The sequence below is a fragment of the Canis lupus genome, chromosome 1 (assembly GCF_048164855.1).
Source record: "Canis lupus baileyi chromosome 1, mCanLup2.hap1, whole genome shotgun sequence".
Taxonomy (NCBI): Eukaryota; Metazoa; Chordata; class Mammalia; order Carnivora; family Canidae; genus Canis; species Canis lupus.
This window is the reverse complement of record NC_132838.1, coordinates 37,839,377-37,851,864: the sequence shown is the minus strand read 5'-3', so window position 1 is coordinate 37,851,864 and position 12,488 is coordinate 37,839,377. Positions and strand designations below refer to the sequence as shown.

General features: G+C 37.6%; 1 protein-coding gene and 1 pseudogene across 2 annotated transcripts in view; one reads left to right on the top strand and one right to left on the bottom strand.

The window, feature by feature from the left end:
• Positions 1–1,164: 1,164 nt before the first annotated feature.
• LOC140633772 (large ribosomal subunit protein eL37 pseudogene) lies at positions 1,165–1,754 on the bottom strand (annotated as a pseudogene).
• Positions 1,755–2,520: 766 nt separating this feature from the next.
• Positions 2,521–12,488, top strand: part of EPM2A (EPM2A glucan phosphatase, laforin) — a 298,299-nt gene continuing 288,331 nt past the window's right edge. The window contains exons 1-2 of one of the 2 annotated variants that reach the window (XM_072826762.1): positions 2,521–2,883; positions 9,122–9,198. In XM_072826762.1, coding sequence (XP_072682863.1) covers positions 9,154–9,198 — 45 coding nt within the window. In that variant the 5' untranslated portion in view covers positions 2,521–2,883; positions 9,122–9,153. Of the gene's footprint in view, positions 2,884–4,908; positions 4,926–9,121; positions 9,199–12,488 lie in introns of those variants that run through there. The other variant, XM_072826765.1, reaches the window with a different exon arrangement.

The window sequence follows — 12,488 nt, the reverse complement described above, 5'->3', positions numbered from 1 at the left end:
ATGTTTTGCTTATCTAAACAATGAGGTGCAATTTAGACTGTTCTGTATAAACAAATACTAACCCTGTGAAATTTCTTTATGCCTAAAATAGTTTTGTTTTGCATATTTCTGCTTGTAGAAAAATGTCACACTTTCAGTTTTCCAAGTACAAATTGTCAAACAGGTCCTATCTAAAAGAGAGCTGTTTTCTGAAGCCAGTAAATACAAGGGAATTTAGTAAAATTTTCCTGATTTTACCATTTTCCCATTGTTACTTAGCAACCAGCTAATACTTTAGAAAAACCTCCTTTTTATAGTAAATTACCATTGAAATTTGTTTCTGCAGCCAAACTGAAGATCAAATATGCAATCATAGTTTCCCTGAAGGACACAGTTGGAACCTAGCTTATACTGCCTCATCACCACTAAAAGCTCAATGTTTTACCCTTCCTACTTAGAAATATCATTATGTGTTGTTACTTATGCATAATAAATTCATAATAAAGTTTCTGAGAGTGGCTGTGAATGGTAATGTGTTGTGCAGCCAACCAGGCCTCTTTAATACCTAATATGTGCCAGTCCTCCAGAAACATTTAATGTTTTGAGAACACATTAAATAAAATGTAATATGAGTAAGGCAACAGTCCATTCTGGTTTGCCTGAGATGAATCTAGTTCATATCTATTGTAAATCAATTAACACTGTTAACTATTTTACCATCTTTTCTCATTCTCAAAATTTATCTGCTTTAGACAATAAGTTACATGGTCACCCTGGATCTGAAAAATTTGGAGGCAGTTTGGAAGAGGGCAATAGAAATAATTAGAGGCATAGGAAAAGTTTCTATGAAGAAATGAATAAAAGAGTTAGATTTATTTATTGGTTGAAGAAAAGGGTAAACTTAGGGAGATTATACTCTTCAATGAGAAAATACAGAAGAAGGTACTCTAAGAGGAATCAAAAGCCTTGGTCTGCTTTCCAACTCAGGTCTGCATAGAATTAAAACTGCTACATTAAAGATCTGCTGTATACAAAGTAGAGATTTAGAAGATGTACATGCTGGATTGCACCCAATAAAGGTTATTGTTTCCTATTTTGAATATTACTTAAAGAACAAATAAGCTATGAACATACTCTATGGTTGCAGTTCTATTTTTTTTTTTTTTTTTTATTCATGAGAGACAGAGAGAGTGAGGCAGAGACACAGGCAGGAGGAGAAGCAGGCTCCATACAGGGAGCCCCACGTGGGACTCGATCCCGGGACTCCAGGATCACGCCCTGGGCTGAAGGCACCAAACCACTGAGCCACCCAGGGATCCCAGGAGTTCTACTTTTACAGAACTACTTATATAGTTTTGGTTCCCAGAGACACTTGTGCAAATGTACACCAGGATGTACATATCACGCTGTTAATAGCTTTATGTTTTTTTCTTAATTTTTTAAACCCGGAATGTTTATAGTGACTAATCGCTGAAATCCTTAAGATGAACTGGATGCTGCAGCAGCTGCCCTCTTGAGCTTAGGTGTCGTTCGTTCACGGAATCCAGGCCTGAATCTGCGGTATACAATTTTAAGGTGCCTCATTCGACTGGTCCGGTGCTAGTCGTACCAGCTTTTAGCCTTGGCCCTCCAGTTATACTTTCCCTTCCGCTTGGCAGGGGAGCCACATTTGCTGCAGGTGGACTTCTGAAGGTGGTAGGCCTTAGAGCCACGCGGTGGCACAACGTGTGCTTCTTATTGTGACACTTTCCAAACGATGACGTCCCCTTTGTCATCTTGTTTCCGTGGCAGACGCCCAAAAGCTTTATGTTTGTAATAGGGCCATACTGAAAATAATTCATCTATTAACAATGAAATTGATAAAATATGGGATATTTAACCAAAGAAATATGCTGTACATAAACAAAAATAATTGAACTATATACTCACATGCCACAATATGTATGTGTTTCCAAAACACTGTTGAGCAAAAGGCTTAAGTTACAAAAGAAAACATGCAACATGGTTTCATTTCTACAAAATTCAAAAAAATAGGTGAAACCTAGTTTCTTTATATGGGTGCTCCAGAAGCAAATCCTAAATCAAGGATTTAGGTTCAAGTATTAAGTTGAAACATATGAAACTAACTGATACTCAATCGTTTGTGATTTACACAAATGGCAAATATGGTTCAGTGAAAGAGTTTATTTGGGAGGGAATGAAAATGCAGTAGAGGTGGGGAAATAGATAAGGAACAGAAGCAGATGATACAGGGTATATTTTCAAGCCAGTTACCACTGTGGATGACGAGAGCCTAATCCCATCAGGGAAACTCAAGGGAGCCAGAATTTTGGACATACCAGAATTAACTTATTTTAGGGGCAAGGAAGGTAAGATATTTATACACCATTTCCTATTCTTTTTTCTGAGAGGACATGCAGTAAATACGATGTAGGGCAGATGTGCTGCCAACCCAAGAAGGACATGTAATATGAGAGGGACATAAACCCTGGTGGTTTTAGGTCATAGATATCTTGAGGACTTTTGTGACCAAATCATCACCTCGTCCTGACTGAACACCTAATGCTTCAGCCTTTCCCAAAAGGCTGCTTGAAGGGAGTGTGTAGAGAAAGAGAAAACAATAGGGAATATTTCATAGGTTGGAAGTTGGGAGGAGAGATTCATCTTAAGTAAGTGGGGTGTAAGACTAGTGGTCTCCTGGCTGGGGAGATAAGGAACAGCATCAAGATCAATCCCCATTTACTTTGAGGTCCTTGGTGGGGAGGGAGATTGTCCTCCCACTGGAAGGTAAAGTAACATATGAGAATGATACACCTCCAGTTCCTGAGTACAGGGATCAGTGTATTTTGTTGCAAAGGGTCAAAGATCCTCTTCCTTTTTTGGATGGGTTAACCTGGAAAGAAGGTAGGATAATAAATTTCTCTACTCTAAAGAATTTTAAGATTGCTCTTGAACATAACCCAGGACAATACAATTTCCAGAAACATTTTATTTGTTTTGAGAACACATTAAATAAAATGTAATATGAGTAAGGCAACAGTCCATTCTGGTTTGCCTGAGATGAATCTAGTTCATATCTATTGTAAATCAATTAACACTGTTAACTATTTTACCATCTTTTTTCATTCTCAAAATTTATCTGCTTTGGACAATAAGTTACATGGTAACTTTTCAAGTGGTATTTATTTCCTTGAATATCTCAAGGGAAGAAGTAGGTTTAAAATGCTGATGATATGTGGAACTATAACCTTTAAAGTATAGTAGAAGATATTCTTAAAAAGCTTTATAATTTTACTGTTCACAAAACCAAAATATCACTAATATTTATTTTCTTGAAGAAAATAACTTTTCTCAGTCATTGATGGTGTATGTTCTGGTGGATGAACCATTAACACTTGAAGTTACCACATAGAATGAAGAGAAAGAGCATGGGAACAAGAGGAAGTGTGTCTCTCTGATAATCCTTTATGTTTTAGAAATTTAGATGTATAGATGAAAACAAATAAATGAGAAACTTAAAAAATGTTTTTATAAGAGTCCCAGTTTCCTCATGTATCAAACAAAGAGACTGGAACATGGAGCTCCTTCTGGCTTTTAAAACTCTGCCATCCTAAATACAATTGTTCTTTCTTTGAATTTTCTAACTTAGGGCAATGTGGTAAACCAATTCTATGAAAGTGACTATTCAAGGCATTAATCTGGTGAAATAAATTATGTTTTCATTTATTCATTCTGTGGAGGAATTTCTACATTGATCATAGAATCAATTGCTCCTCCACCTGGCACATAAAAACTTAATTAAACCACAGTATTTTTTTTCCAGGTGAATTTACTGGCCCTGCAGTGACTATGTGAGAGCTGGACACTTACTGAAAATTAAAGATTCTGGAAAATCAATCCTTTCCCCAAAGTGATAATAAATCATACTTTCTAAAAAGAATATTATTGCAGCCCAAAGATATTTACTTAAAAAAGCAATCTCATGTACCTAATGTAATAATACTTCAGGAAGTTTGATAGCTAAATGAGAATATTAAATATATATTAGCCTTGCCATGATTAATACTGTTTGCCTGCTAAGCTTGTGGGTGGTGCACTCATATATATACTCACTGCTACAGCTAATATAGCAAATAGATTAGAACAATTTACAATAGGGCAGCCCGGGTGGCACAGTGGTTTAGCACCACCTTCAGCCCAGGGCATGATCCTGGGGACCTGGGATCGAGTCCAATGTCGGGCTCCCTGCATGGAGCCTGCTTCTCCCTCTGCCTATGTCTCTGCCTCTCTCTCTCTCTCTCTCTCTCTCTCTGTCTGTCATGAATAAATAAAATCTTAAAAAAAGAACAATTTACAATATACTAATTCTTGCTATTATGAAATAGCATAATTGAGCTCATGTCTTCATATTGAACTAAAGTGTATGAAATGGTTCACCTCTTGATTTTAATAAATTTGATATCCTCTCTTTGGACAGTGAACACCCAAGATATTTTCTTTTCTCTATTTCCCATTTCTTCATTATATAACATATAATAATAATATATGGTCATTATAATATGCTTTTTTCCTTATTATTTTTATTAAAAATTGTGAAACATGTGAGAGCATATATCTAGTTTAACATGTAATTGATCAATGCAAAATATGTCATATAGTTATCTTAGAAAAAACATTTTCTGGGATCCTTACCTGTGTTAATCTAACATTACCTTAAACATGCTTTGAGATTTTCTCTTTCTGCTTTTCTTGATGCAGTTACTTGACTTGGAATACCAGTGTTCTTTCACCTCCACTTCTTTCTTGTTTTCTGTCCATTACAAGCTCTGGTTGAAAGTCCTTCATGATCTGATATCAGACCCAACCCATCCAGGTCCTTGGGGCTTCAGTCCTCTTCTGACATTTACAATGCCTGTGGCTAGTTGTCAGTGGCTGCTTGGTGACAGGTAATTTAGTATTGTTAAATTTGAAGAAATTAATTTTTGTGCTATAATTTGGCTTTTCAAGTGGTATTTATTTCCAGCAACTATACCAATAAACTCTTTGAGAGCAAGAATCACATCTTATATTTGTTCATATCAAGTCACCTAACCAATGCTGTATACCTCAAAAGTATTTGTATATTGGGGTGCCTGAGTGATACAGTCAGTTGAGCAACCAACTCTTGGTTTTGGCTTAGGTCATGACCTCAGGGTTGTGAGATGGAGCCCCATGTCAGGCTCTGCACTCAGCTTGGAGTCTGCTTAAGACTCTCTTCCTCCCTCTGCTTCTTCCCCCTGTGCTTGCATTCCCTCCGCTCCCCACCCCCCCAAATTAATAAATAAATCTTCAAAAGTATTTGTATGTTGATTGTCTGTTGTGAAATAGTTGTCCTTTTTGGAAGAATTTGAAAAAATAAAAAGGTTATTCTTCCTAACCTTCCTAACCTAACCAAATCAGTACCTTAGAGTATGCTGGAGGGAGCAAATCCTCCTCGGTTCTTAGGAACCAGGTTGATGTGCATTTTCCTTTGAAAAACAGGAGTTCAAAACTCAAATGACTTAAAGAGACCCACAGCTGATCTAATAGTTGACTTGCTGTTTTTGGTAATAGTTTTATTGAGATATTATTCATATAAGTCATTTATTTAAAGTGTATAATCCAATAGTTTTTTGTATATTCACAGATTTGTGCAACCATCACCACAACCACTTTTAAAATACTTTTAACACTCCCTCTCCAAAACCCTATGCCTTTTACCAGTTACTCCTCACTTTTCCCCATTCTCCCCTTGTTTTCTGACCTGGAACAACCACTAATCTCCTTTCCATCTCTGTAGACTTGCCTATTCAGGACATTTCAAATAAATGGAATCACATAATATGTGGTGGTCTTGGGACGCCTGGGTGGCTCAGCGGTTTAGCTCCTGCCTTTGGCCCAGGGCGTGATCCTGGAGACCCAGGATCGAGTCCCACATCGGGCTCCCTGCCTGGAGCCTGCTTCTCTCTCTGCCTGTGTCTCTGCCTCTTTCTCTGTGTCTCTCATGAATAAATAAATAAAATCTTAAAGAAATATATGTAGTGGTCTTTTGTGACTGGCCTTTTGACACAGCATAACATTTTCAAAGTCAAGCCATATTATAACATACATCAGTACTTTATTCTTTTTTTTTTTTTTGTTTTACCTTTACTTTATTCCTTTTAATGGCCAGATATAGCACATTTAGTTGATTTGGTCATCAGTTGATAGACATTTGAGTTGTTTTCAGTTTTTGGCTATTAAGAATAATGTTGGTATGCACATTCACTTGCAGATTTCTGAATGGACATATTTTTTCATACCTTGTGAAGGAGTGGGATTGCTGGGTCATATGGCAGCACTATGTTTAAACTTTGGAGGAACTGTCAAATTTTTTTCCAAAATGGCTGCACTATTTTACATTTTAATTAACAACAAAGGAAGTTTCCAATATGTCCACATCTTTGATACTTTCTTTTTAATGCTATCATGAAAACCAGTAAAAACAACAGCAGCAGCAACAACAACAACAACAACAACAACTCTTGGTGTATGAGGATGAACAGCAACTTGGCCCCAATTTCAGGGAGACAATGTGGGCGTGGTGGAGACTGGAGTGTCAGGAGTTCAAGCGCATCCAAAGGGGGAGGCAGACCTTTCTCAGCTCCAGCCCATTGTGCCTTGGAAGCTGTGGCCCCTTCCTGCAAAATCTAGTTTTTCAAGAGAAGACAAAAATTTGGACATTCCTGTGAAATTTTCTAATATTTATATTTTGGCAACGAATTAAATAAAAGGTCATGTATGCCTGACAGTTGTGGTCTGCTGTTTTGTGCCCTTTGCTACAGAGAGTACCCCCAAGTGTCTAAGATCAGGGTCCAGTGATGTTGCCGCCACTATGTTACTTCCCTCAGAGGGAACAACAGTTGCTGTTGTTACAATTTTTCCATCCAGAGGAACTCCTCCCTACCCTTATCCCACTCCACCCCCCTTTGTAAATCCTACAAGCCCTTTTTAATGTGGAGGCTAGGGAGAATAATGCCTCACTCTATCTGGTCACAGTTCTACCTGAAATTAAAGGGGAATGTGCTAAGTCAGGTTAAGAAAACTGTTTCTCTCATAATAGCGGTCTCTGGCCTCCTTCTAAGGAAGGAAGCATTTGAATTTTTGTTTCCTGTTTCGTTCATCTCTTGGAGTTCCCTGAGCTACAGAAGGGCTGTGGAGTGTCTGGTGCAGTTCCTGCATAACCGAGTCTTAGCAGGGAGTGCAGACTCTCCCACAGGGCAGAGCCCAAAGGCCCACGATATCGACATAGTGGATGTATATAACGTCTAGGTCACTGTTCTTTTATTTATTTATTTATTTATTTATTTATTTATTTATTTATTTATTTATTTATTTATTTATTTATTATTCATGAGAGACACACAGAAGAGAAGCAGAGATATAGGCAGAGGGAGATCCAGGCTCCATGCAGGGAGCCCCATGTGGGACTTGATCCCGGGACTCCAGGATCACCCCTGGGCCAAAAGGGGGCGCTCAACCGCTGAGCCACCCAGGCGTCCCTAGGTTCTAAACCTAGAGACCTCTGTATTTGTCCAGGCTGCTGCATATATGCTGTTTACAGCTGTAATTTCACTAAGGATCTGTCCCAATGAATAGTATTGAGATGTACCAACTGTATCTAAACAGTTGTGTGTGTGTGTGTGTGTGTGTGTGTGTGTGTGTGTGTTTTGGTTTTGCTTTCTTTTGTTTTTGTTTTTACATTTTTAGAGTAGGGCTGTAGCTTATATATGCCTTTTTGAGAATTGGAATAATTCCCTGCCAGCAGAAGGAAATAGTGAATTTTGTTAGCCTTGAGCAATCTCAGCCCCCAAGACTTTATATGTAGATTTGCCTGGTGGCACTAGGCTTACCCAGGAGCAGATATTTTATGGGAGGAAAGAGGGACCCAGAACAAAAGGTTTGCAAGTGCAGTATGGACTGAGTTTCAGCACTGCTCCTGCACCCCTCATCCCTTCCTCCCAGGGCTTCTGTGCTGGATATGAGTTACACAACTATGTGCTGAGTCTTTGCCTGCAGAGGCTACTGGGTCAGGAATTTCTGGGTGCAATTCCTGCTTCATCATTTGTTAGCTGTATGGCCTTAGGCAAATCAGTTACTGTTCAAACAATTTGTGTTCTTTTCTGGATAATGGAGATTATAACTATGTCATAAAAATGCGGACTAGATTAAATAAGATGTGTTTGACACTCAGCTCAGTGCCTAGCCCATGGTAGATAGGAGTTCAGTAATCAAGATGTTATTATTATACTTTTTAAAAAAAATATTTTATTTATTTATTCATGAGAGACATAGAAAGAGAGACAGAGGGAGAAGCAGACTCCCTGTGGGGAGCCGGATGCGGGACCTGATCTCAGGACCCTGGAATCACAACTTGAGCCAAAGGCAGAAGCTCTACCACTGAGCCAACCAGGTGCCCCTATTATACATTGTTAAGAAAAAGTATCCAAAACCTAGAACTGAGGGTGACTGCCTGTCCTGCGTGCTGGAACAGTGTCCTCCGGGTCCATTCGAATTATTTCATTCTCTACAAGATTATTTGTGCCTGCTTTATGTTACTACTTACTATTGGTTAGGGCCCTCACCCCCAAAGCTATATATTCAATATTGTAGATGTTTATCTGTTTAAGATGCAAGTGATTTCTGTGAGGTAGGATAGATAAATCCGAAGGTTACAGTTTTATTGCTCAGTGGGAAATTAATCACTTTTGTATTTAATCTAGTAATCTTCTAGCAGTCTTTCAGAGTCTATATACATTAGATCTGTAGTTCTTTTTGAAATATTTTTACCGTCCTTCTGGTTCCCTCTTTAATTTATATGAGAGCCATTTTGGAAAATTATACTTTGACAATGTCCATAGTGCATGTTTGGACAAGTATATACTTTTGAGTAAGTGGCTAGTTCCACTGATTAAAGTATGAGTACACCTCCTCCTCCTCAACTATTTCTGCATTTCCAGGGAAGCTCATAGTCTTTACTCAGCTCCTGCTTTATCCTTTCTTTCCTATTAAAGGTCAATAGGTCTTCTATTTCACTTCAGTCTTCTCCTTTCCAGTTACTATCAACTCTTGCTTTCCTTTGCAGGATCCTCATCAGTGTCCAGTTGAAGTAAAGCAATGTTTTCAAACCAACCTGTTTGTCCTCCTTTCTCCATGTCAGAAGTAAGCACCCTAAATAGTCTCACTTTTAAAATATTTTTTACTTTTGATATAAACACATACAATGATTAGGAAAATAAGCAAAGGGTGGATTAGAAAGTGTTCAAATTCTTAAAAAGTACTTGCCAGGCTTGCCTCCCCCACCCCTTGCCCCCCTGCCCTGCTGTCCTTCCCAACCTTATTCTCCATTCCCCATTTAAGTATAAATGAGCCAGCTCTACTTTTAGCTAACCTATTTCCTTTTTCTCAAACTCTTTGAAAGGTCCCTTGGGAGTTTCAAATCATCCCTTCCAGCCACCACTCTTTTATTCCTAAGGGTTATCAAGCCCTCTACCCTTTTTGAGAAAGGTGCTAACTAGCCTGCCGTTCAAATTCCCACAGACCTAGGAGGATCTTTTTCAATTTGAAGGGAGCTCTAAACCGTGTCTCTAATCTCAAGGTCCAGCCACCTGGCTTGACCCTCTACTTTCCCTAGGAAAAGCCAGTTGAGGTCATTGCCTAACAGAATCCAGGCTTGATCGACCTGTTGGGAAGTGCCCAGAGGAGGTGTGGGTATTATAATGCTGACACCAGCAGGTGTAGGAGGGTGGTGGGATGTGCCAGGGAAGGGACAAGTCAATGTCTTTTGAAAAGGTGTATGCTTCAATGTAATTTTATACTTATACTGTTTAAAAAAATCAATATTTCTATAGCATAAATTACAGGAAAAATGCATGGCTAAACTGACTCTTGGTGATACAATAAAAATGCAGTACTTGTCTATATGGTGGGATGGGGTGGGAAGTGGAATTGCTGGAATCTCCTGCAGATAGGAGATTTTTATATGTATTAACAAAGGACATGGATTTTTTAAATAGTTGAGAAATGTGGAATTTTTGGACAAAGCCTTGGTATAGTTCAAATCTGTCTATTGCTCCAGATCCTCAAAGGGATTTTCAAGTAGCTTAACCTACAATTTTCCAACTCAGAAAGAAGTAAGCTGCAATATGCAAAATTTCTGAGCTGTAATCAAATTCTCTAAGGAAGGTTTTGTTTGTTTTTATTACTTTTTTTAAGCTACAAAATTGGAAATAGTATATGTGGCACATTTAACTCTTAGTATGTTCTGACAAGTAATAAAGTAATGCTTATAACGGTCCCTGAACTATTTGGGTGAAATATGGTTTGCATCAGTGAGTGTGTGTATACATATACAATATTATAAAGGAAGATTTATGATAACTCACTGACTAGTGGAAAGATTGCTTCAGAAAACATAAATTACCATAGTTGCAAATAATAGCTTTCCCTGAGGGAGCTTTGAAAGAATTTACATTTGAATTGGATCCTGAAACTGTAAATGTGAATTTATCACCCATTCTTTAAGAAATATCATGGCTATATATAAGATAGCACTATAGAAATGAAATTCAATGACAACAAATTAGTTTGGTCTTCCAAAAATTATTATCAGAATTATGTTACTTTACTGAGCTCATTCTTGCTCTAAATTCAGCTTGTCTTCAGAGCATTAAGAATCTGACCTCAAATGGATTCCATAAATAATCACTTTTATTAAATACCATGATTCTTTGAGATGTAAAAAGAAATATCACATGGAGAAACTCAACCAGGAAAAAAAAGGCTGGGAATAATGCAGCTTAATAACTGGTGAAAGTTTTCACCTTGACTTTTCAAATTTGTGTTTCCATTGTCAACAAGGTAGATGTATAAAGGAGTAACAATGACTATTTTCTGGGGTCTGAGGTCAAATCCACTCTAAATACCACGATATCTGTGTCTTTATAGACTCTTGGATTATTTTAGATTCATCTGTTTTCATCATTTCTAAGGATGAAATTGGTTATAGGAAATAATTATAGGAAGTTATTTTTCATTTTAAGAGCTAGTGGAGAATACCTCACTTAAGTATGGTGGGATTTAAAGGCATTCTGTAAGTGATTTTCCTAGAAATCAAATTATGTATACATTATGTGTATTATATATCCCTTTAACTGTAAGTGGAAAGAATGACTTTCAGCATTGGCTCTGTCCCTTCCTTGCTGTGGGCTGCTTACTAAAACTCTGCACCTTTCCCTCAAATATTAAAATGGAAATATAATATTTGTTACTTCATAGGATTGGTGAGAGAATTAAATGAGATAATATGAATTTGAAAACCACATGCTTAGTTCATAATAAGGGCTCAATGGCTATTATAATTTTTGACAAACGATTGACAAAATATGATTGAGGCTTTGGAATATGTCCTTCTGGTCTTGTTCTTCTTTCCAATTGCATCTTACTTAATTCACAATGTAGCCATCATATTTGTACTATATTTCAATCTATGCCATAAAATAAGCTTTATTTATTAAACATAAACAAGTTTTATTTTAATGCCATTAAAAATAACGAATGAGATACATTTGTAATCATAGAATTATGGTCTTTGTTTTACTTTGGAAAGGCCTTGGAAGTATATTCTCTATAAGGGATTAAAGGAGGTACTTCCAACTGTTAAAATTACTCCTTTATGATAGAAAAGGAAAGAAAATAATGCCTCTTGAACAAATATATTGCCTGCTTGCTTTTTCTTTTCTTTCTCTCCTTTTCTTCTCTCTCTCTTTCTTTCTTTCTTTCTTTCTTTCTTTCTTTCTTTCTTTCTTTCTTTCTTTTCTTTCTTTTCTTTCTCTTTCTTCCTTCCTTCCTTCCTTCCTTCCTTCCTTCCTTCCTTCCTTCCTTCCTTCCTTCCTTCCTCCCTTTCCTTTCCTTTCCTTTCCTTTCCTTTCCTTTCCTTTCCTTTCCTTTCCTTTCCTTTCCTTTCCTTTCCTTTCCTTCTTTTTTTCTTTTCTCCTCCCTTCCTTTTTTTCTTTCCTGCTTCCTGTTCTCTCTCCTTTCTTCTTTCCTTCCTCCCTTCTTTCCTTTTCTCCTTCCTCTCCTTCTTCTTGTTGCTATTTTATCCACGGAATGGGCAGTACTCACTTGGGACGAGCTGGTGGGAATAATGCCATTTGGAAAGTATACAGCACAGGCTGCATAGCACAACACAATAAAGTCCTGACCTGTCAGCTCCCAGGATTCCTGCATGACCAAATGACTCTTAATTTCCCAAAATTAGTCTAAGAATATTTTGTAACAGCAATTTGAATAAACTGACTCACATGCCACTGTGATTTAATGTGTGCTTTGGTACTGAATCAGCCATGTTTGGCCAGCCTTGCTGTCTTCACATTTTTCTTTGTGTTTATCCTTAGCTTAGCAACCAACCAACCAGTGAGTGGAATATCAATATTTAAGAGTGAAGCAGATTA